The 25,587-nt window shown below is 36.9% G+C and overlaps 1 protein-coding gene across 1 annotated transcript in view; it reads right to left on the bottom strand.

Moving 5' to 3' along the window:
* Positions 1-25,587, bottom strand: part of SLC9A3 (solute carrier family 9, subfamily A (NHE3, cation proton antiporter 3), member 3) — a 49,463-nt gene that overhangs the window by 749 nt on the left and 23,127 nt on the right. Inside the window, exons 2-15 of the mRNA XM_009894956.1 lie at positions 24,619-24,921; positions 18,798-18,958; positions 16,665-16,743; positions 15,007-15,184; positions 13,913-14,133; positions 11,694-11,896; positions 10,770-10,859; positions 10,236-10,306; positions 7,920-8,049; positions 4,564-4,679; positions 3,882-4,011; positions 3,217-3,393; positions 2,574-2,649; positions 849-962 (exon numbers count right to left, since the gene is read on the bottom strand). Of these exons, the coding sequence (XP_009893258.1) occupies positions 849-962; positions 2,574-2,649; positions 3,217-3,393; positions 3,882-4,011; positions 4,564-4,679; positions 7,920-8,049; positions 10,236-10,306; positions 10,770-10,859; positions 11,694-11,896; positions 13,913-14,133; positions 15,007-15,184; positions 16,665-16,743; positions 18,798-18,958; positions 24,619-24,921 (2,049 nt within the window). The remainder of the gene's footprint in view (positions 1-848; positions 963-2,573; positions 2,650-3,216; positions 3,394-3,881; positions 4,012-4,563; positions 4,680-7,919; positions 8,050-10,235; positions 10,307-10,769; positions 10,860-11,693; positions 11,897-13,912; positions 14,134-15,006; positions 15,185-16,664; positions 16,744-18,797; positions 18,959-24,618; positions 24,922-25,587) is intronic.

The raw sequence follows: 25,587 nt of genomic DNA, 5'->3' as shown, positions 1-25,587 counted from the left end.
TAGTGTTTGAACAAAAAAAAGAAATTTTAGAAATTAGTCTAAGTCTCATCTTGCCACCTGCTTATTTCTGGATCAATTTCTGGATGTATTTATACATTCTCAAACATGGAATTTGTCACGGAACACTGAAAAGGCTGTATCTGCGTGTCTACCAAAAAAGTACAGACACAAATATTTTTCTTCGCTGTATGCAGCATGTTGCATGTGAAGCATACAGTGGCATGCTGAAAATTCAAACACAACAGTGCTAAAGAGAAATACTAAATTTTAAAACTTTTAAAATGATATCATATAATTTCTGTTATATATAGTGATAGACTTGCAATCTGATATTGTGGATCCTTTCAGGGCTGGAAATCAAATCCAATGAATGCTCTAGGAATGCTGCAAATCTGCCCGTTTCACTGACTTTTAGAAGCCTGTAAGGATCTGAAGGAGTTGTGAATTTAAGAGGAGAAATCCATCCTGAAAGAAGCAGCATGAAATTTATTGCAATGAAGCGCTTCAAATGCAAGTAGCAAACAGTTCCAAAGGACTAGTATTGACTAGTCTTGTGAGCTAGGACAACTCTAAAGTAACATTTTCTGTTGCTGGAAATAATTAATGGGTTTAGGTCTGGTTTAGGCAATCATGTTCACAACTTCTATCAGTAGCAAAATTGATGCTTTCCATACCTCCAGATATCCAAAACTTGTTATGTGTTAACACTAATATTAAGCAAATATATTTTCTAATAGAACACAACAAATCAAAACAAAACAAAAAATGCAGGCTAAATCAGCAGCATTTATAGGAATTTTTTAATGTTTTAGAAAAAAACAACTCTGTAGGTAATTAATATTTTTTACCAGTAGGTGTATCTGTGAAATTTTGCTTCGTCACATTAGCCAGGAAATCAACTCCTTTGCCTAGATGCAAAGTTTCGTAATCATTATTTTCTTCTGATTCAGAAAACTCCAAATCTGGAAAAAATTGAAAATCCAATTTGATTAGAGATTTGTATCAGTTCCGATAGGAAATGCTATTTCATGCTGGTTTGATGCTGGCATAGTTATCAAAGATACATCTTTAACAAACATCTAGATAAGGGCAAAGTTTAATCAACAGTCGTAGCACAAAATGCAAATGTGAACATATATAGAATTTGCCGCTTAGATACCAATTACATCAAGAAACTCAACACAGGTTTCCAGCTTGCGTTGTTATCTGGTGCTATGACAGAGAGAGATGTCACATTCTGGCTAAGCTTTTGGCTAACTGAATCATCTTCTCTCCTGGGACTGAAACAAAACAACCTGTGACACAGCCCTACTGCTGCTGCTGTGTTTTTTTGTCTTAAATGCTCACATGTTGACACATGTCCCATTACAATGACCAGTCATTTAATCATTTGACAGAGGTCAGCATTAGTAACCTGACTGATTTCAAACCTAGTGAGGTCACTGCTGCTTCTACTGCAGTAGGATCAGTTTTATGACAGCTGCTAAACCACTTGTTAAGACTGCCATTGAATGAAGCTTTTTTTCCAAGTAGAAGATGACGTCTATACACAGTGTATTTTAACTGCATTGAATGACCTTCTTATAAGTATTTGGAAACCTCTTGCCATGCAAAAAGGTTATCGAATATTACACTTATTCAGACAGCCTGTATTGCTTCTGTCAGTCAAAGAAAAAACAAATGCTTAGAAAATTATTCAAAGATGATATGTAAATAAAGATATCTTTGCTTGGAGCTATTGAGAAAAGATAAATCCCTCTCTGCTTCAATTCAATTCTCTTTGAGATCAAGGGATTGCATGCATAAACAGGGGAAAGAACACAGAACAGTTAGCTCTGTGGCTTTTAAGCCACATTTCAGTTTTTAAGTGATATGTATTATTTTATAATTACATAAAAAACATATTGGTGTCCATCACATCTTACTATGACTGATGTCAATGACAAAAGAAGGCTAAAACCCGATGAAAGAATTTGGGGCTTTACATGCAAAACCAACTTGTGGTAGGAATGTTCCCTAGGCCAGTCAGCTTCAGATTACGCTTGCAAGACTGACCTGTGTGTTAGATTTGTGCAATAAAGGGTGAATCATTGATGAAACTGGCCTGTGACTATGTGTTCCTTTCAAAGCTACACTCTCCTTGAGTTCTAATGTGCTTGCTTAACATCAGCTCTGATTCAGACCCTTCTAAACAAATGGGCCTTAACTCAGATCAGAATGTCATCTCAACTACTGAATTTTTTATGGCATGGTGTCCCGGGCAGACATATCCTGCTTTGATGAAAAAGAAAAACGTTAGCAAAAGTTGCTCTGTGCAGCTTATCCAGAAGGAAACTGAAAGTTCATCTGTGTTTTAGCCACTGCATTGTTTTGTTTACAAAATTTAAACGTGATATTCAAAAAAATGTGAGTTAAAAGGCCAATGAAAATTTGGGTTGTCATCTGGCTGCCTAGAAACACAACTTCTAAATCACCAAGACAATGTTGCATATCACAAAATTTTTCAGTGATGCTTTACTGACCATGTAACAGGTAAAATGCAGTTAATAAAACTGGTCTAAGAGTCTTTTTACCTTTTTCCTTCAAAGTAAAATCTTGTACTGGATTTTCTGAAGGTATTTTTCCATTTGGGATGGCACTGCTGTTTCGCTAAAAGAAAACAAACAAGTTATGAAAAACACTACCATCATCAGATAGCAATGGCAGTAACATCCTTGGAAATCATGAGTTCAGCAGCATGATCCTGAAATCCATTGTAATCTTTGCTTGAAACTCAATATGGATGTCATTAGTTTCCCCCCTACTCACTACAGGAAAAGAAAGGAACTTTGGGTCTTTTTATGCTGTATGTTCCCTCTTAGTTTCATGCAAATTTTCTGGAATGCTCTATGGTATAGTGCTACCCTGCTACATCTACCCTGCAACATCTCCCCACAGTGTTGTAGCATGGCTTAAGGTCTGTTGCTTTTCAAGTGATCAAAAATCTCTCACTCAGAAGAAGGGTCCCAAAGCAGAGAGAAAAGCAGCGTTCCAGAAGATGCCCCTTGAGTCATCTCATAGTTTAATCTCTTCTTGCTTAGGCCTGTTAAGTTCAACAAGTTCTATGGGACTGATATAAATGCAGGACATGGGATCCTTCAGAGCCCTCCCTGCCCTCCCCACCCCTTAGTTTGTATAATAGGTAGCTACATCTAGGTCCTGGTGAAAGTATTTTACCCTTTTTTGGCCCCGGTCTCGCTTGTGGATTTTATTGAGCTTCTTGGAATGGTTTATTCCTAGTTTGGTACTCTTGAAAGATTCTAAGCGCTTCCTCATTGTCCTATGGAAAATCTCCTTGTCTTGTTTCTCATCTTCACTGTGCATGATCTCATGTCGACTGTACAGGTGTTTGTGCTGTGGCCAGGAAGGGAAGACAATATTCATTTATTTAGAAATACAGCTGGAAGCCCTGAATCAATGCATTCAGTGTCATGCAAACGTAAAAAACTCCATAAAAAAGAATGAACTAAAGGCTAGTCTGAAGGCATTAATGAAACTCCTATTTTTCTTTCTCTTTCTTCACCATGAAACAGGTGTAAGTCCAGGAATTTTAAGTATGTAAGAGTGACTGTCATTCCAAGTAAGTCTCTGAATCACTTCAGTTGATACACTCCATTTAATCCTGCTTCAGATATTGGACCCAGTTTTGCATCCCACTGGGCACTAGTTCTGTTAAAGTGGTATGTTTATAAATGAGAAAGAATATAGACAGCCTATCTTCCTCAAGGGTGCAGATTTTGCAGATGAGTTCTTTCCTTTTGAGTTTTGCTCCCAAGTTTTGTATCCTAACGTCTCCTAATTTTAGACTGTAAAACAGTCCAATGCCAGCTTTCTGCTCTCACCTCCTGCCTGGGTTTATACAGGTACTGTTGTAGGGTGTGATGAGCCACTGTGTCTTCTGTGTCCCGGATACTTTTCCTCCTCTGCTCTAAAGCTTGCATGTCGAGGCAAACTGGTCCGGCTTTTTCTCTCCTGAAGAAGAATACAATATGCAAACAGCAGTTTTTTAAAAAAAAAGGAAAGGTCAAAATCAACTAGATGAAAATGAGTCAGCAAATACCTAATAGGAAATGTGAAAAGATTATTAGGTTTTGTCTTTCAGGTAGGTGTAGCATTAATTTCTCGGTTTACATGACATGGTCTGTTTGGTGAAAGAATCATGGAAAAGTTAAGGAAGGAGAATTTTTCTCTCCTTGAGTCTCTCCTGACTTTTTCTGGAGCAGACATAGAAATGACATCTAGCCCTGTGTATAGCAGTTGATGAACAAAAGGCACATGAAATAAATCTAATGCAGATATCTGCTTCATCTGACCAGTCTTTACTGCAAAAATTTGTGTGTAAAATGCAACAATATAACTGTAAGTATACCCATTTTATGTGGGAGAGAAGAGTAATTGAAGTTCAAAAAAGTAGTGAATGAAGCCCTTGTAATTTTCATTTTTTCAAATTTATAACAGTTTCCATTTCCTCAAATATAATATAAAAAAAAACACACACACCCCCAACTACTCCACATTACTTACAGTAAATAAGAGACAGAGCTTTCCACAGTACTTGGGCACGGGGTGTTGAAATCCACATTTACCATGTTGTCTGTACTTGGGGAACGTATAAATGCCAAGGAACCTCTACGTTCTCCCTGGCCACAGAAAGAAACAAGACATATTACAGCTGTAAACACCTAGGGCAAAATGTGTATCAGAAAACGCAGATAATTTCTGAGGCTGCTGTAGCAAATGGCACAAGAAGCAGGGGAGAAGTTGTATTTAGGTAATGAATACAAACCACTTTTTGGTTATGGTTTCTTTATGTGGAGCGACGCTATCCCAACGAACAAAGCTAGGAGAAAAGCTATTCCACTTTTGTAAACTGATGTAAACTCAATCTATTTGCAAATTATAACCTTGCACTTTTGCAACCTAACTCTTTTCTCTTCACAGGCTCTTTCAGGGACGGACCTTTTACTTTGTACCACATTGCAAACAAGTACATAGGGATATCTCTGCAGATTTTCATGACTTGACACATCACTGCACTAAGACTAGTATTTTCAAAGAGACAATACTAAGTTTTCTGTTCTCTATCAGACTGGAAGCAGCGAACGTTAAGTGGTGGTAGAAGTCTATAAGACTATTTGAAAGAGGTTGTAGCATGAAAAGACGAGATACTGAAGAGATGAGATTTGCTCTCAACTCTAAAACTAGTGTCACAGAAGTGACACTGCAAAAGCTCAGATTTATGTCTCCACAGTTTTCCCTACTGCTTGCATAATCTCTTGTTTAGGTTGCTGTTGAGTGACATCATGGTTACATAGGCTGAACCCATCTATGGTTTTGAATCACTGCAGAGAGAAACCGCATAGCAAGTCTCTACATTTTAAACTGTAATAAAGAATACACCAAGAAAAAACATCTTCCTTGCAGAGTATTGAAAGAGATTTTATCTACATTTCTCCAACTTTAACTGTATTGTGTCCCCTTTACATTTTTATATTCATAGAGGAAATCAAACATGTTTCCTTTTGCTGTGGTAGCCCACATACATGTTACAGTAGTATGGAACATGATCAGATCAGTCGCATTAAAAAAAGTACACTCTGGCCTCTGTAGGCAGAAAACTTAAGAGAAAAAAAGTAAATTCTGGGTGAGCATCATCCCATCCATGTTCTTAAGTGCATCTGACTTTCTTTTCAAATCAAGTTTAATGTTTCATGTATACATCATACCATATCATCAGTGAAGGAATTTTAGACAGGAGAAGTTATTAACTGCATGTATTTTAAGTTGCTTCTATTTGCTTGCTCTGGATTATTTTCATTTTGCCTGGCTTAGGCTCTCCCCTCTCAACTGTAAGGGATTTATTTAGGTTCAAACTGAATTCTCTCAAGCTCTTGTTTATTGTACAGATGCAGCATAAGAGCAGAGCTGAAAAAAGAAAGATTTATAAAGTAGTGTTTTAACTCCTCGGTTTCTTGCAAGTGAGAAGAAAGTGAGTAGCTGGGGGAGGCAGATCTTTACTCCTCCTGGAAGAAACAGCTTCAATTTCAATGTCAGCTTGTAATTCACAGATATTTAGCTCACAGATATATTTCAGAAGTCAAGGAAAAGTTATTACATCAGTATGTCACTGAAGCACATATATTAAAGTGAGAAAGGTGGAATGACTTTGGGATTCACAACTCATGACTAATCAGGCTTATTAACATAACTAATTTCCACTGGAAGAAACCATGTTGCAAATCTTTCATAGAACCTGGAGAACTTCTAATTTCTTCATCTATTATTAGCAGATCAGTAGACATTTGCCAATGAATTTTGTCTGCAAGACACAATATACACAAATAGTATACACTACACACTATATAATACACTATATAATAGGGTACCAAAAGTCAGTTTCCTTGGGTTATGAACTGTACTAAGGTATAATGAAAAAGGTAACTCTCCTGAAAAATTAATAATCTGACATTAATATGTGGGATTCAAGATATTATTGGGTAAAGATTCTGGGGTGAAATCTGCATGGCTTAGGGATCTATAGAGCCCTTAGCATCTGTTAAAGAGAAAAAATACTGTAATGAATCTACTGAACAGATTCAGCAGTGAATCTGAACGTGAGTCTCATGTTCATCAACATCAAAGTAATTATCTAACTTTCTTCCTCTGAGTTGTGACCCAGAAAGCACTGTGAGAAAGAAAATTAGTTCTTGAGCTCAAATGGTCTGAAAACTGAATGGGTAATTTACAAAATCTCAAAAGGAAGTATTTACTTATCTTGTGAACCACTCCCCATTTTTCACACTAACATAATTTCTGAATTTCCTCTTATATTCTGAATTTGATTTTTGAAATTCTGTGTCTCGCTGGAAGAAGTCTGCCTGGCTGTAGCTCATTTTCAAAAAAAGAAAAGAGATTATTATTAGTAGTAATATCAGTCATAGTAATAGTGTTTATTTTAATTAAAGACATTAACTGGTATCTCATGTAGCTGTGAAAATGAGTTCACCTGGAGTTTACGGGTATAGATAGATTACCACTTCGAAGATCACTGTTTAACATATTTCATTTAAAACTTTGCTCTACCCTATATGAATACTGCACATTTGTGGTGATTTGAACTAAGGTGGCCAGTTTCATACTGAAGAAGATTAGGAATTCTTACACAATCTGTTAGTATTGCTCCAGTCTGGGAATGGTACTCCTGCAGAGGGCCAGTAACTTTCTTCCATTCTGTAACTTTAAAAATTTATTCTCTTGCAAGTCTCAAGTTTCTCTAACTTCACAATTACGTGATTGTGTTTGATATTTGTAGTATATTACTATAACTTTAATTTTTGAAGTGTTAGTGTTAAGAGTCCATTGAATTAAAGTTACCCTTCCCAATTTTTTTTTATTACTCTGATCTGGCAGAATGAGATTATAGTAGTCCACTACTTTGGTGATATATCCACACCATTTGGAAGTGAGCTTCTTCAAATCAGATTTGTCATCACGTAGAACCACTGTTCTGCAGAAGCCAGTTGCTGTTGACACATTTAGAAAGACAGTAGTATGCCTGATCCCTTTGGAATTACAATATTTTTTCATGCAATGAATATAGAAACAGTCAGTAAAATCCAACAGAAAAGTACACTGACATAAGTATAATATATTCATACTTGGGGATCACAGATAATACTAAGAACTACAGCCACTCAAACAGGTGATACTGAGACTCAAAACACATTTAGGAAAAAAAAGCAGAGCAGAAATGAAAATAGTTTTCTTTTAGACATCTCCTGCAATATATCAACTTTAGGTTATATTATAAATTAAAAACAAAACAACACACAACAAAGCCCAAACTATGCTATAATATGTCAACAAGTGTTCATAAGTACCTCAGCCACATAGCTAATTGCATCCTTCAAGTTGAGTTCATGGAAAACATTAAGGATCTGGTCTCTTGATTTTTGAGCAGACCTTCTCATCAGTACTTTACTGAGGAATTTCCTATCAAAATTGGACCACCTGATAATTTAAACAAACTGTGTTAATGGCAACAAGCAATTTTAGTTTCACAGCATTTTTAGTTTAGCATAAATGATATTTTTGTGAGCTAAGCAGTTTAAAAAAAATGGTAGCAATGTGAGGGATTTGTGTTTTGAAGCTTTTCAGTTAGCATTTAAAGAAAGTTAAGGAAAAGCCTGCTACAGAGCTATGCAGCTGTCACAAAGCATGTAATAGTTTCACTTACCAAACACTACTACAACAGCAACAGTACTATGATTACAGTATCTCATTTCAGAGTCACTACAACATTTTATACTCTGGGAGATCATGCTACTTTATTTTTCCAGTTCTGATTATGCATTTAATAGCTTCATTCTAAAAGTTTAATTTTCTTTCCTCCTTTGGAAGGGAATCTGCTTTTCCCCAGTTGTATTGTAGAACAGCCAGCCTAGAAAATCAGTTCATGACAAGAGTACCCTTCCAAAAGCACTTACAGAGGGCCATTGATGTACTCTGGGGATAGAACTGATGTGTATTTTCTGTGATTTACACTTCCAAGCTTATCTGATAGTAGGATATCTGCGATCTCTATTTAAGCTCCAGAAGATAACATCTACCTTCCTCAAGATTTTCTTGAGGCAACTTTGGAGACTGCTATTCAAAGTGACTCTATCCATCTTACTCAATGGCTATTTTGAGTTTATGACTTTTTCTTCAGATTGTTGAAACCTTTTTTTATTAAAAATTAGTCACAGAATTGATAACTATTCCTCTTTTCTAGACAGAACATCTGACAAGCAGTCTCTGATTCATGCTATCACACCTGAGCACATCAGTGAGGATGCTAGGGGCTGCCATTTCTTTGAGGAAGCAGCACTTTTAGGTACATATAGTCCAAAAGATGCAGACTTAAGGTGGTCTTATTCAAAATACATTAATCATCAAACCACACATTCAGCCATGAATCTACATTAAGCTACTCCTTCTCTTGTTACTCACGGAGATTACTTTCTAACATCTAAGAAGTCAAACTCTAATCTGCCACTTCAAAAATATTTATCTCCATCTTCAAGACAGTATTTCACAACTGGGGATGTATCGCCTGTAGCCTCCTGAAATTTATTCCCAAAAAGTAAACTAAAAATTTAGACTGAAAGAAAGAGGATGTTCTATTTGGGATGCCTCGTGAAAATTCTTCACTGCATAAATGAACTAAGAGCAAAAGGAAATGAAGGAAACTGTCCCTGTAACTGGGTACAGAAAGGTGAGCAGTCCTACTTGAGCTCGAATACAATCTAGCTCCAGCCTAGAAGTTGTATAGTTATATGATCGTAAAGCTAAACCTAAGTTAATGTACTCAGCTTCTCAGCAAGGGTTAGAGGAGTGCTCTGCAGAAAGCTGATGCAGCCACATTGCTTTTGGATTGGAATTGACATGTTGCATCATCAGGACATTAGCTGGTCAGAACTGTGACTGCACCTATGAAATGACCTAACTCCAGGAAGAGAACTGTCTAACCTTAACACCCCTAAAGATGTCCACATTTAATGTCCTTTTTTCACATTTATTCATCTAGATTATGGAAGTCTGCTCATCAAAATGGTAACTCTTCACATGTGCTTTAAAGAAAATGGTGTCTGTAACTTTCAGCTGAGGGGTTTGTCAAGATGAATCAACTATAAACAGAGGATGGAAATGGTCCATAATCTTCATTATTGGTTTTAAAGTATCCAAGTCATTTCAAAGCACCCTTTGCCATCTCTTTCAGAGGTGTTGAACACATCGTTTGCAGAAATAGGATAAACAACTAGCACAGTGGAAGTTGATTTTTTTTTAGAGTCTCCACACACAAATGAAATAAAATGAAATGAAGTATTACAGAGAAGGATCAACATTAACATTCTAGGTTAAATTTTGTGCAAATGGCCAGTTCTCAAATCTTGAGAGAAGCTGATTCCTGGATGAGAACTGAGGCATTTGTAAAGGACTAATCTGAACTGTGGAAGAAAAATAAAAGATTCCAGTTGTAGGAGACAAAACTAAACTATTTTCACATTTGCTATATTTCTAGTATTTTCAGTATATAACCTTTTAAGCTACATTTGACATCCTCACTGTTGCTAAACTCACAGGCTTAAAAAGTCATAATTTACAGATAAGATTTCCTAGCAGTATTTCAGCATTCCAAGTTAGTTGCTACTTACTTGTCTCTCAGATAATTATGTCCTATTTGTCCAGAAATGTCTTCTATAGCAGAAAGAATGTGATCAAAGGCCTAGGAAAGTGAACGTGGAATTAATATCTTTGCAGAAATAAAAGGCATAATTAGAAAATAGCTCAATTTATGTTAGGTTAGACCAAGTGACTATGCAGAATAATTTTATTGCTGCTAAGCAGGTTTTTTTCACCAGTTACAGAAACACTAACTACTATATGCGTTTCTTCAAAGGTCCTGAGCTTTCTAACCAGTTCTTTACAAATTCACTAACTATTCTTGAATTACAAGGGTCTCAGCAAGAAGGTAGTTAAGCCCACAATTTAACATTCAATTTTAAAACTCTTTTTATCCACTCATTTTACCATCTCCATTTCTGGACATCAGCCACTATTAGTGTTGGTGATTAAATCAGTTGAAAAATTTCCCTTATGTTTCTCTTTAAATGTTTCAGGAATCCATACTTTCCTCAGAGTAGAAGTAGGCACCATTCTTTTGACATCTTTCTTTTAAAATATCTTACTCTGCCATGAAGTTTCTCATTCAGTTTTGGCTCTCTGTGTTCGGTTTTCTTCACTTGCAGCCACTGTACCAGAGGCTTGATAGTCAGTCCCTAAGGATTGAAGCATGATGATAAATACTTAGGAATTATGTTAGACTTTCCTCCAGCTGGTCATTGTTGAAGAGAAATAGAGCATTTTTTTATGTTATATGGTGGTTCTCATACTTCCTCAGTTGATCTCTGTCCCCTTTAGAAGATAGGGTAACGTAGTACCCTCAGCTCCTGTGACAAAGGTTTGAAAAGACACCATCCAGTGGAAAAATATATCTCCTATAAGAAAAATATGGTAGTGGAAGGGTTAAAGTGTTTCCCATACCATTGAATGTGGTATTTTCTGCGCATATCAGGTGTTTGTGACCACAATTGAACTGTCTATAATAAATTTGATAAAAAATTCCAAGCTGGTATATACTGACATATCTCCATTTAAATTAATGGGGTTTTTTTCATCCAGAAAGTGCTATTTTGTTTGGATTCTAAATACTTTCTTGTATTTATATATTTTATATATCTTGTATTTATATACTTTCTTGTATTATATATTGTACTGCTTACTGTTATATTTTAAAACAAGGTCTTTGGCTCAGGTGGATCAGCTTAATTTTGCCCATAAAAAGGACTGTTCCCTATAGTTACTCACATGCAGTGAAAGATGTTAACTTGATATTAACTTGAGTGCTATTAATACCAAGTAGCTAAGACTGAACATTTTTTAGCACAGAAGAAATTGTGTTTTGTCCCTTGTGGTGCCATATGAAAACATAAAATAGGATCTTTGTTACTAAAATTACAAATTCAATTATGCTTTGAGAACTGCTTTAAGCAGTCGGTACTTTTGGGGGACTCCTTCTCCTTGCAAGAAGCATGCTTAAGAAGTTGAATTACCTGGAAAATAACAGTAAAAAACACAACAATGATAGTTGTGCTGACAAACAGGTTTTTTTCCAGCACTTTCTTGTCATCCAGAAGTACAACCAGAGCAAAAGCAACCGCTCCACGTAGTCCACCATATGACATCACCACCTGGTCTATTATCTCCAACTGGACCATTCTGTAGTGGTTAAGAATCCACGTCTGTAAAACTACACCTATAAAAAACAAATGCCAGAATGTCTAGAAATACCCTTATAAAATGTCAATATCCCAACTGTAACAGAAATTGTGTAACAGAAACAGTACCACCAATCTGCTTTCATAACAAATTATTTACATAATCTACCTTTTCCTCTGTATTGCAACACTGCCAAGGAGGGCAGGCCCACTTGGTACCATCCCCGTTATGTTTAGCCAAGGGAATTAGATGAAGCTTCTCGTCTGAGGCAGCACCTCTTCTGAGAGTGCTGCCCTCTGACATAGGCACTACAGGTGAAATTCTGCTGTGTGCTGACTTTTGAAGTTTGAAAAAATAGAAATAGAATAGAATGGAATGGAATAGAATAGAATAGAATAGAATAGAATAGAATAGAATAGAATAGAATAGAATTTCTGACACCATAGTCAGTGATATGCACAGGGTCTTTTAGCAGAAAGAGAAATGGGTTGAAACAGTGTTGATTTAAGGATTAAGTGCAGTACTCTTTACAAATCACTAAAACCAACATTTATGTCCTTGTCTTATGAAGGGTTGTATAGTTATGCTAACACTGTCTTCAGGTGAGATGCTTTCTGCTGTAGGAGACCTAAAGCTCTAGAAATCACGGTGTCTCCCAGAGAAGAAAAACACCTTCACCACTCCTGAGAGTGGCACAGCATATGTGTCCCACTGCAGCAGGCCAGCACTGTTAACCAGTAGTACAAAAGAGATGTTTCTCTTTTTGGAGAACTTTGAACTTGTGCTAAGGGCAGAGTGTCTTTTGTATATCACTATAAGCAAGGCCTCTTGTGGAGGGGACGTTGAAAATTAATTCCTGCCACCAATCTGATTCCTTCAAGGGAATGAGCTGCAATTATATAAGGCCCAATATCATCAGATCCAAGCTCAATTGCTTTAATGGATGCATATTGTTATTGCTGAATATTTACTATTTAATTATTGATCACACTTATTACAGGATAGTTAACCACTCACACAAGAAGTGATGAAGTCAAAATACTGAAAACTTGTTTAAACACCTCATGCACATCAGCAATTACTGAGAGGTGGCTAAATGAACAATGGTTACAGACAATTTAGAAAGGAGGACATGCGGCTAGGCCCTTCATTCAGCCCAGGGATCACTAGACAGAATAAGAATATATTCTAGGAAAACTGCTGGCTAGATAGATGTGTTACCTTTTCCTTGAATTTAACTCAAGACAAACAGGCAAATAAACCTGTTTAATTTAGTCCCAGATGTAAGTACATACACCAACACACTATGTGTTACTCTCTAGAAGTACTTCATTCTGTGCATTTTTTTGCAATTTTAGACCCTTTGCTATTTGAAAAAACAGTGATTAAATAGTAGACCTATATGGTTGGGCAAATCATCATTGGTGTTTTGAAATGTTTGCAAACTTATATAAGCCCAAGTAAATTGACAGTAGATAATCCCTACCTGCCACATTCTTATTTACTCAGTTTTTCACCAGCCCCTGAGAATTATTTCTTAAGATAGAGAACCTGCAGTATAATTATGTATAGTCTTACATCATTGTGTGTCTCAAACCTGAAGTCAACCATAAAATTAGCTTAAGACAATCTCTTTATTACCAAATTGAAAGAGCTGAAGGAAAGATATGGCTGGAAGGACTCATATCTTTTGTTGGGCTGCAAGTTAAAAAACAAAGTCCATTTCACTGGGAGATTTTGCCAATACCACATGCTGGGTCAACAAAGGTTAGCCACTGGGTGATTTATGTTAACTGCTGGGCTAGTCATATCCTCACACGTCATCAAAAGTGAAATCCTACTATATTTTCAGCATATGATGAAACTTGCTGTAGAGATCTACCCTCCTAACCCAAAACCAACTATAAATTCAAGTAAAATAAAAAGAATATTTTAAAAGGAACAGGTCTAGAACTCCAAATATTTTTTTATCTTTTTTTTTTTTTTTCTCCAAAGGAATATGTGGTAGCATCAACAATACAATGCAAGGACAGGAAGAAGATCATCTCCTTACCAATAACTCTATATACTGAGATGAAGACCAGAGTCAGCAGAATAAAAGCTGTATTCCAAGTCCAGATATCTGGATCTACAGCTGAAATTCCCAGGAACATGAAGATAATAGTTTCTGCTCCACTGGCCATCATTTTCATGGTATATCTTACAGTTGTAGAAGATTGTTCAGATATGTTAGCCTTCACATATTTCTGACAGCAGATGCCACAGAAAGTTATCCTAGGGAAAAAAAAAAAAGAAGCAATTGTTCAGAAAATATTTGTAGTAGTATTTAATATTATTTCCATCTGTCTGTCACATAGTGATAAAAACCCACCACTAATTCCTAAGAAAAAATACACTCTGGAGCCATTGTGGAGTCTAGTCTAGGTAAAAAGCATATTTCAAACATTCATCCTCAGGTGACCCCAAGAGGTTTGAAGAGAGCATTTCATTAGATCATGACTAACCTTAATTCTCTTCAGATTACCATACTGCTTTACATGCAAAATTTTAAATCTTGTTTACATTAGACCTGATCATAAACTAATGATCTGTTTGGAGTAAGATTTTCAGATCTTGAATACACTCACTGTAGCGTCTACAAACATGACAAGCAAGAAGAAAGGTATGCCAGGAATCAATAGATACTAAAGGAAGAAAGACCACAGAGCCAAAACAGGCAAGATTTAGGCAAACCTTAACAGGCCAGTCAAGACAGTGAGAGCAGCAAATAATGGACATTGACATAATGCCTTAGAAAAATATTGGTTTAATTACAAATTATAGTGAAAGATGTCAATACAAATGGACAACTGTTAGCTATTGAAGTATTATTAATCACAAAGAGGGTAGAGTCAAGTCTGTATTTTGCAAAGGAAGTTCTCACGTTGCACAGCAGATACTGGAAAACTTGCATTCCTTTTCAAGACTGAATGACAGTACTTGCAAACTACAATCTACTGCAGTGTAAAGATAGCAATATTCAGCATAAACTTCATGAGTGTCATATTCCATAGCTGGCCTATATAATTTAGGTCTTTCTTTTCAGTGTTTTTAAAAACGATATTCCCTTCTCAGCCCCTTCACAGGCAGTAATAAAAAGAGACTTACGCAAGGATAGCAGAAAGAGAAAGCATCTCTGCTGTGAGGTAGGACATGTAGGAAATGATAAACACAAATCCAGGTTCAATGATTCTCACGTGCTTGGTGAAACGACTGACCAATGAGAGCAGAAATGCAAAGAGAACGCCAACCAGTGTCCCACCCAGGCTCACCACAAAGAATGACACTGAAAAACAAAATCAAACACAGCTTAAATTGTAGAGATACAATGGTTTGAACTAGTTCTCCTCTATTGTACAGACAGCAAATCAGAGAAAATTTTGGAGGACACATCAAAATTTCTTTTCTATAATCCAACAAGATTAATTACTTTGGAGCACTTAGTATGCAACTGCAGCATTCTGTAGAAAAAACAAGGTTACTTTCTGTTAAGCCTCACCATTTTACGCTTATTCAAGACCCACTACATTTTTTAAACATTTTTTTCCCACTTTTTGCAAACAAATGCATTTCCAAAAGCATGATATAGAATAAGCAAAAGTCACTGTTAAAACATTGATTCATAAGATAATGTAGTATCATGTCATGCTTGGAATGGTAAATAGTGTTATGGTTTGAGAAAACCCACAACATTTTGTCGTTGTTTAGACAGTTATTCTATCACCTGATGACTTCTCCCCAGCCGCGAAGGCGAATTGGGAAGAAACAAGAAAACGCAGTGGTTGAAATATAAACAGATTTAATAGAATAAGACTAGATAATTAACATTAATAACACTAAAGAACCAGTATTGATCCCAATACGAATATAAAATACACAAGGACTATACTCAGCCAATTATATCAGTAGGAAATTTTGAACTCCCTGCAGTGGACAGCAAATGTCGGACACTGTGAGTGCTATGGCTTTGGGAGGAAGGGAAGGCCTCAGGGGTCCGGCACCAGGGCAAGAAGTTCTCTAGATCACAGCCATTGAGGGAGAGACAGAGCACTTCACAGCAAACTTTCTAATTTGTGTTGAATGCGATGTTCATGGTATGAAACAATCCTGTTGGCCAGCTTGGGTCAAGTGCCCAGGTCTCTCTGCTTCTCATCCCTGCACCTGGCGAGCTCGAAAAACACTGAGACTTTGAAACCCACACACCATAGCTGGCTATAAAGTAAATATTTTCACAAATTCAGACACTAGAGTCTTCTAAAAGTGCAGTTTTCCCTAGTATTAGAAGAGAAATTAGTGCTGTTTTACTCAAACCAGGACAAATAGTGACTAAATTTTTAGGTAAACAACATTTCTTGATTGTCACTGGCAAACGTTATTTGATGGCAATCAGTGATAAGGAGTGAGCATGCCCATACTCAATCTAAACTTTCCTGGAAGGCACGGAGAGCACAGGCTGAAACTAAGGACATGTTATAAAATACAAAGAAAATATGTATAGCTGTCAAGTTTGGTGATCTTAACAACTGAACTCCACATCTGTTGAGTCTCCGAAGAGGAAAACAAATCTGATTAAGTTCTCCAAATATTCAGGAATATTCCCTTATTTATTTTTTTAAGATGTTCATCTATGCCACAGGAGTGTGGGAGTATGAGTGACAAGGGAAAGGGCTGAAAAAATACAATTACTGATAACATAATATTAATATTTTGTTTAAAAGTCTGCATATGTACATCAATGATGTGATATGAAATTCAATTCTACTCACCTATGCCTTTGACACATTCAATCCCCGTCACATTCTCTGGACCTATTTTAACAAAAGTTTCAAACACATTGTACAGCACCTGCAAAGAAAAGTAGACTAACTTAATATTTGCTCTTGAGTTAAACCAAATAAAATAATATCATTATGGGCCCCAACATTATGAATTCTGAAATTATATATGACTGAGGGAAATTCTGTGTGGAGGGAGAAGATTTTGCAGATTTTTGAATTTTTCAAATGGAAAAAATGCAGTGGAGCAAGAAGAAACAAAAATTATTAAGAAAACAACTTTGCATTTCTTATTTCAATATGATTTCTAGCTATAAGAAACATTGTTATATCTAGACGTGTTTTCTAAAGCACTTCTCATGCTCAAATCTAGGTATTCAGCAGAGTTATTTAATTGCCTGTATAAGATAAAGAAGATACTTAATAAGATAACAACAAGATGCTAATAATAAGATACTGTATTGAAATAGGTTGAACATACATAAAATAAATGGAACATAGAAGAGAATAAACTAGAGTAATTGTACTAAAGCTTTTAAAATAATTGACTAACAGCGATAGTGATGAAAGTAAAGAATTCATCTTCTCCATACCCCTGCCTAAGGAGGTTTGTATGAGCATCACTCTTGACACATGCCTGTCTAATCTATTCTTAATTCCTCCAGTGATGGAGGAGAGCTTTACCATGGCTTTCTCAGTTTTCCTTGTTGCAGCTAAACTGGTTAATTCTTATCATGTTTACCCCAGTCATGGCATACAAGTTACTTTGTTCTGTAACAGTAGTCTTTTACACATTTACATTTAAAGAATGCTACATCATCCACTTTTTTCTGTCCTCCAGTCTCCTTTTTCAAGGTAAGAACTCCAGGTGCTTCAAACTTTCTCATAAGCTCTGCTTTCTGACTCTTGATCATGCTTACTCTTCTCTTCTGAATTTTCTTCAACAATCAAACTTTCTTTTATTTGTAGAGTGAGTGTTTGTATTCATTGAACAGTAAAAAAAACCCAAACAACTCCTTTCCTTCTGAAAGCCAGTGATGTTGATACTTGAGTTCATGAAGGTTTTATTTTAATATTTGTTCCTGGTAATACCCCAAAAGTACTAATGAGACTGATATCTAAAGGCAATTAGGTTTCTCTGGAGGCCCTAAATGGCATTTTCAAACTCGTGTGAACAGTTAGGCTGCTGCCAGTGACCTTGCGGTGCCTTGCTGCCTTGGTTACAAAAAATTTAGTCACTGAGCCTTGTGGACATATCTTACCTTCCCTTGGGAATATGCAGGAGCAGGAATAGGAGATGATCCAAGAAGCAAATTGAAGCTCTATAGCAACTCAGTTGCATATCATCTTTCTGCCATAGGACTTCCTGGTCCATGCCCACTAGCACTATACTACAAAACCATTGACTGTTTTATTCTGAGAAAGATTATGTGTGAAAAGAAAAGGTGTTTCAATCAAAATTAAAACATCTGTAGAAATTTGGGATTGTTGTAATTCTATTAAAGTTTATTAAGTTTTCCTTTTCTTTCTAAATAAAAAAACCCAGAAATTAACATGTTACCAAAAAACCCCAAACCAAATCAGAAACTTTCTGAAGTTTTTTCCCAAATTAGCTTTTTGGGTTTTATTTGTTTGATAAACATCGGATTGAAGTAAACGAGAGGGAACAGGCATAAGCACTTTGGCAAGTATTCTCCCACTATCTGTGTATCTAAGGTATGCATATAAATTATGGGCATGATGGAAATATGCAGAAAAGAGTATGTGCATTAAAAAACAAGAGCAAAGAAAAGCTTAGAATCCCTGGAACTAATTTCAGTAAATCATGAAAGCTGTACTTGAACAGCAAAAGCAAATAAAACATACAGACTGGAAACCTTATCCATGCTTATGCTCATCCAACTCAGGACTGTATGTTTTAATGAGATTTATGGGCTCCAAATAACTTTCATGCTCAAACATTCAATCTTTGTTTGTAAGCAAGTCAAAAAACAACATGAGCTACGCTATGCTAGCCCATGAGTAGATAGACACAGATGACACAGTATTTCATTTGAGTGGAAAATACACTTCAGAGGAAACCCTCTAGAGTTTGGGTGACTTTGGGGTATATAATTTACTTACCACAGTTACAGCATCATTCAGAAGCGATTCTCCAAAAACAATGATGAATAGAACTTCGTTGACATGGACTTCTTCAAACACTGCCAGAACAGCTACGGGATCAACAGCAGCAATTAAGCTGCCAAATAGGAGGAAGTCCAGCAGTCCAATCCTCAGTTGGCCTTCAAAAACAAAGCAAACAAAGTATAAGCAGAGTCAGCTCTGTATTATCTATAGTAATGACAGACTGTGATATTACAGATAATGCAAAATCCTTGAAAATAAGGATCGTAAGACATCAACTGGAAAGCATGACACAGAAACTACTTAACAAATTCTGCATTGCATCATCTTGTATCTTTTGTTGGAACCAGCATTGGCCCATGCGGATCAAAGTTGAGTCTGGGAGCAGTACAGTCCTGTTCTTATGGCAAGGCACTTGAGATAAGTATTTGCAGATCTAAACTTGTATTTGTGTGTGGTATAGTTTGTCTAACTTGAGTAAATTATCTCAGGATAACTGAGAACTGACAAGATGGTGAGAGGAATATACTAGTACTCCTGAAGTAAACGTTCCAAAATACTTCATGCCACAGGCCAAATTTGACTCTTGGTCACTAAGAACTTCTACAGTGGGGCTTAACTGCACTCAGTGCAGTTAAACAGCACTTCTGGCCTCCTTATTCAAGTAGACATTCATTGACAGGTGCAGTTAAGCCACTTATTTCCAAATTATGATTCATGAGGCCACTGTTAAATTGTCCACAAGTGGACCATAAAAATAGATGGACTAAAATGTACCTCAACATGTTTGTGCTATAGCCCCTTAGGAATTTTGGCAGTAATTTCAAAAGTTTTGGAACTACGAAACCCTGGTGACAAAGTAACACGGTATTTATTTAAATTTTTTTATCTTCTTCTAGTTATTAAGGTTATTTTTTTTTTCAGTTATGCAAACAAACTGAGACAAACATCACTATCATTTTAAAAGTAACAGAAAAGGGAGAGCCATGAAGATCGGTTTGCTCAGCTTCCTAAATAGTTTGCAAAATTTACCCTCTTCATGCAGTCAAGAGTGGTATCCCAGTCATTTTTTTCTGGGGAACTGATTTTTGAAAGAGGAGACGACAAAGTTCCCTTTGTATTCATTAATAGATGGAGGAGGAAGCAAGGTTCATTAAAAGGTGATGAAGCCCAAAACTGTATGAGGAAGAGCAAAGAAGGAATATGTTGAGAGTTCATTCACCAGAACACAGTGCCAATGCCCCAAATTAATGGACAGTTGTATCAGGCATGGTTTCTACAGGTGAGGGAGAAATCCATCTAATTAAATGATCGGGAAGCGTGAGTCAGACAATGACAGTCAGTAGCTGTAGCCAAAGGATCAATATTGCCTGTAAGGTAATTCCAGAACAACATGGCCACTCCTCTAGCAAGAACTCTTATGAGATAATTTTTCAAATCCAGAATGTTTAGTGCTTGGAAGGTAATTGAAACAGAAACTAGATTCCAAATATTTTTGATACAAAATGGTATGGGCATATTTACTTCAGAGAAGGACACTTACATGGGCAGCCACAGACAGAAGTAGACAACATCCTGTTGTACACGACAATGGCCAATAATCTGGGTGAGCTGCAGAAGTACATATTCTCTTAGCTGCTGTCTGCCAATCAGAGCATCTACTATGTTTCCCATACAGTTTATAGGGACCTTGCTAAGGCCCTGAAAACAGAAATTCATAGTTTGCACAAACATATAACTACTTTATATTTTCAAAAAGAGAAATAGTCTTGTTCACTTTTGGACATATTGGGCTGTGAATGAGGACTGAATCTGTCCATTTTAGTGTGAGAGAGGGAGTGAAGCAGTGAGCTGAAGTCTGTGCCAAAAATTCTGAGAACAGCCTTGAACCTGAATCTAAATAATGGTTCCATCTAATGTTGTCCTTCTCTGCCATGCTTAAGGAAGGAACAAGCCCAATGACAGTAACTATCAGATACCAGGATACAATAGAACGTAAACTTTTAAAATAAATTGGCTCACTGAGATTGCTTATCTTTTTTATATGTTACCAATTATAATCATTGGTACATTCTTTGAAGACTTGCAAAGCTAGTGAGCAAATATTTATGGAAAGGTTAGGACACATCTATAATTCCCACAAATCAGTGCCAAGAGACATGGGGTTTCTAAATCAGACTTTTATATGGACTAATAATGCAAGTTACTTCCAAGTGATACATGACCATCACTTCCTCCAGCTCACTAGAGTCTGGAATGACTAGCTGCCAGCAGTAACAGCTGGACCAGTTAAAGACTTCTACAGACACTCAGCATGCTGTTGCTATGACCGAGATTGTACAGGAAAAAACTTAGTCATAACCACAATTATTCCACAGAGAAGTGCTGCATGTGTTAGTTCTCAAGCAGATGGTGAAGAGTTAGATGCAATCAGCCAGTAATACTTAGGATTAGATACTTCTTCCTGTTCTGTGAAAGCAGACTGGTATGGCTGTTAGTTAATAGCTAAGGTGCTGATCTTTTAATTTCACTTCTGAGGAAGGATTTCTTTGTTATTATCACCTTCTCTTTTTCTCTTCTGCAAATTATAATATCTATAAGGATATTGAATGCAAACAAAGGGCTGCTTTTATGTTCATTTATGTAGGAAATCAATGTAATCCAATTTGGATGACGCACTCTCATAGTGATAGACTACTACAAGCCCATTCAATAGTAAAGTTGGAAGTAATTTGGTTTTAGTTCATCTTAGTCTGTAGTGGATGTACATTCCTACACTTTAATGATATTACTTTAGCATTATTCACTCCAATTGTAGAAAAAGTGGGGTAGAAACAATAATATGCCATAGAACTTCAACCAGAGGCTGCTATGAACTCTTCTCATAAGAAGTTATTGAGTAACTCAGCATTCTCCTATCTTCAGCAAGTAACAACAGCAAAGCTTTTCACAAAGTGTGGTGCTCAGATCTTGCTGACATCTTGGAGGTCAACACAATGTATTTAGTGGATTAGTAGGTATGTGTCATGTAGATATTTTAAAGTCCTACTTAGCTTTGCTGGAGAATGACATAGTTTGAATTGGGGACAGGCTTCTCTGGCCTTTTCCATAGCTGAAATTAGAACTCGAGTAAGTTATAGTGTGTCTAGATGGTAAAGACAGGTCCCCACAGTATACCAGTTAATGCTCATTCTAAACTTTTGAATTCACCAGGCATGTCAGCTTATTGTTTGCCTTTGTTAACATCCCTATTTTTAGCTTGTAGAGCTTTAGCTGTGACCTGTGGTAGGGGCTGATTCTCCTGTTTAACTGTAAGCTCAGAGTTCTAGTATGTACTGTCACTGAAAGATTTCCACAATGATTAAGGAGAGTATATAGCCATTATATGCAGCTTTTACAGTTACTCGAGAATTGTTTACAAATTGGGAGGAGAGCAAGAGATAAATGAATTTTTCACTTAAAATAAAATTTTCAGGAAAACACTTGACGTTTCCATTTCACATGTCATAAAGAGGTCAAGGCTTTTCCTTTAAAGATTTTTATCAACACGTTTTTTAAAGTAGTTATCATTCATTATATTTCCCAGAACAGAATATTAATAAAATATTTTGGTTGTATTTTTTACTTACAAATCGTTCCAGTCAGCTTGGATATTTAAAGAAAGAAATCCTTGTCCAATCTGTTGCAATAGCAATATCCTTTTTGTTCCTGAAAACCTGTATTTAACTGTAAATGTTAAATTGTGGATGCAATATATTGTGCCTACAGGCTGAAAGCACGTAAAACTTCTCAACTACATATAAAAGTCAACAGTGCATCTGAGCTGTCACCTCTGTACCTTCTGAGAAAAAAGTTACTTATAAAACATGAGCTATAGTAAGGTAAATATCTAAAATATAAGCTAAATTTATGTCCTGGTTTCAGCTGGAATAGAATTAATTTTCTTACTAGCACCTGGTACAGTGCTGTGTTTTAGATTTAGGATGGGGATGACGTTGATAACACATTATTATTTTAGTTGTTGCTAAGCAGTCAAGGACTTTTCAGGTTCTCATACTGGTGTGCCAACAAGAAGGTGGGGGGCACCCAAGAAGCTTGGAAGGAACACAGCTGGGACAACTGACCCCAACTGACCAAAGGGATATCCCATACTACATGACATCATGCTCAGCTTATAAAGCGGGGGTAAGAGGAAGGAAGGGGAGGATGTTCGGAGTGATGGCATTTGTCTTCCCAAGTTACCATTATGCATGATGGAGCCCTGCTTTCCTGGACATGGCTGAACACCTGCCTGCCGATGGGAAGTAGTGAATGAATTCCTTGTTTTGCTTTGCTTGTGTGCGTGGCTTTTGCTTCACTTATTAAACTGTCTTTATCTCAACCCACAAGTTTTCTCACTTTTACTCTTCTGACTCTCCCACCCATCCTGCCATGGGGGGAGTGAGCGAGTGAGCAGCTGTGTGGTGCTTAGTAGCCCACTGAGGTTAAACCACGGCAGTCCATCATAGATGTCTATATTACAAACAGCTGCAGTTATGAAAGATGAGTCTCATATGAACAACTCTGTGGTCTAATTCTTTCATACCGGCATTTTCAAATAAGGATGACACAGGTTTCCTTCCCTTAAAATAGATGGAACAAGTATCCCAATCTTATTCTCAGTTTCAAAGAACCCAGCCCCAGATCCTGCTACTTCCCTGTGCTGGACAATGGGAGCAGGTTTTGAGGCTGGAAAACTCAACTATGCTATCTTCTGTAATGATGAGCTAATAGTTTCATTCTTCATCACAAAAATGTTCTCTCCAACATCTGCAAGTTCTAACATTTCAGGCACTCTTTTTATCTGGACTGAAAAGGAAGTCTGTGGTAAATTTCTCTGTCGATTTTGCACCACCGTGGTTGGAAAACAGCCCCATGACTAGCTGCTGAGCCTTTCATACAACACAACGTACCCCTTGCAGTCTTGTAGCTTTTCATTCAATCCAGGGTCTCAGCACTGATCGCCAAGAATAAATGGGCAGAGTGCACAAGCACAGCAGCACACTATATCTGTGCTGCTCTCAGCAGCGCTCAGATGTGCCCTGTAGGTACTTTATAGAACTCATTAACCTAAGAGAATTTTGTCCTAGAAGGGCTCTTGAGCTTCTTCAGTACAGACACTAAAAAAGTATATAGGATGCCCATTTCAAAACATATGCAATCCACATACAATGTGAATTACTGTTCTTCAAGTGGCAGTACGTAACTTATGCATATGCCACACCTGCTGAGGAGATTAAGAATTGTGGTTGTGTGCCTCTTCTAGCAGCCCCATGTCCTTATATTGTAGTATAATTAAGACAGAGTTCATCTTACATGTGCTACTTGGCAACTTCCAGCCTCAGAAGACAAAATAGATATTTCTCATGCCTACATACCCATTCAACAACCATTGCTTACTTAATATTAAAGCTGACTGAAGGATGTCAGTACCATTTCACAGTAACTTTGAAGGTTTCTATCGCAGCAGAAAGAAACAGGCCTTTCAGAGTGTATTTTTGTCCAGATGTCCGTTATCAGGATGAATCCTGAGCTTTACCCTGAGATTGTACACAGACATTTAGAGCAGGGAAATGTGAGATGCAGGTTCAAGACCCTTTTGTGTTTCCTTCAGAGAAGATTTCTCAGACAATTCATAAATTTGATAAAAGTATTACAAATTGCTCCCATGAAAGTTGGATTTTTCTGCTGAAAAGAGTTGTTAAGTTATAAAGTATCACCCGTCTAACAGCTGGCATACAGTAGCATTCACAATTGTGCCTTCACAGATCAAACTTACCCATTATTCCTGTCAGATAGACACCATAGAGAGATAAGCCAGTTGTGGCAGCATTCCAGACTGTCCCAATGACAGCATACAAAAGGATGGAGCCAAGATTTCCAAAGAACAATCTATTTGGCATAAAATATCCAGCATCCAAAACAATGGGGGGCAGCAGATAGAAGAAAAATAGAGTTGGTGTAAGGGTGAAGGAGGCAATGTGGTCTGCTGCCCATACAATGCCACCAAGGCAGAGACCAAGAACAATCAGCAGAGCACTCTCTGGAACCACCCGAGTGACTTTGTGGGACAAGTGGAAAACTGTAAAAAAAAAGAGGAAAACAGTTTGTCAGCATTGGAATGGAGAAACAATTTGAGCAACAACTGTTGTTAGCTTTTTGACTTCACACAAACTTCCTGCTTGCATTGTAATTAGAACCAAAAGCATGTATGGAACCCAACCACTTACAAAATAAAATAAAAAGGTTGATTTTAAGATCTTATCCAGCATATTTCAACTTCTATGAAACCGACATATCATGACATTTATTTCTTTTATTGGATTATCGTCTCCATACAAGAGCTGTTTAGGGAAAGTCAGTGTTATGTGCAAAGCAGTAAGTGCAAGACTGAAAAGAAATGGAAAAAGTGCTGGAAATGTATGACTTTATGGTTTATTTCCGTATCTAATATTACACATCTGATCTCCCAACATCTGTCTTTAAAAATAGTCAGTGTACTAGCAGGTTTATTGGAGGATGGGAGAACAATGCTGAAAGAATAACTAGCTTCAAGACAACTCTTTTTAAATGTGTGAATAAAAATATATGACAATATAGCCTGCGGCAGGAGCAGAATCACAGGAGATACCTCTTGGGCCTTTTCCTCAAAATCTCCCTAGTAAGCATTTCAGTTAATTCAGAGGTTTTCTGGAGGAATGGGGGCTTTAATGGTGCCTGTTTCATACATACATATATTCAGGGGAAA

Source organism: Charadrius vociferus, unplaced genomic scaffold (genome assembly GCF_000708025.1).
Source record: "Charadrius vociferus isolate BGI_N301 unplaced genomic scaffold, ASM70802v2 scaffold51, whole genome shotgun sequence".
In the NCBI taxonomy this organism is placed as follows: Eukaryota; Metazoa; Chordata; class Aves; order Charadriiformes; family Charadriidae; genus Charadrius; species Charadrius vociferus.
Note: the sequence above shows the minus strand (reverse complement) of the source record. Positions and strands in the feature narration are given on the sequence as shown.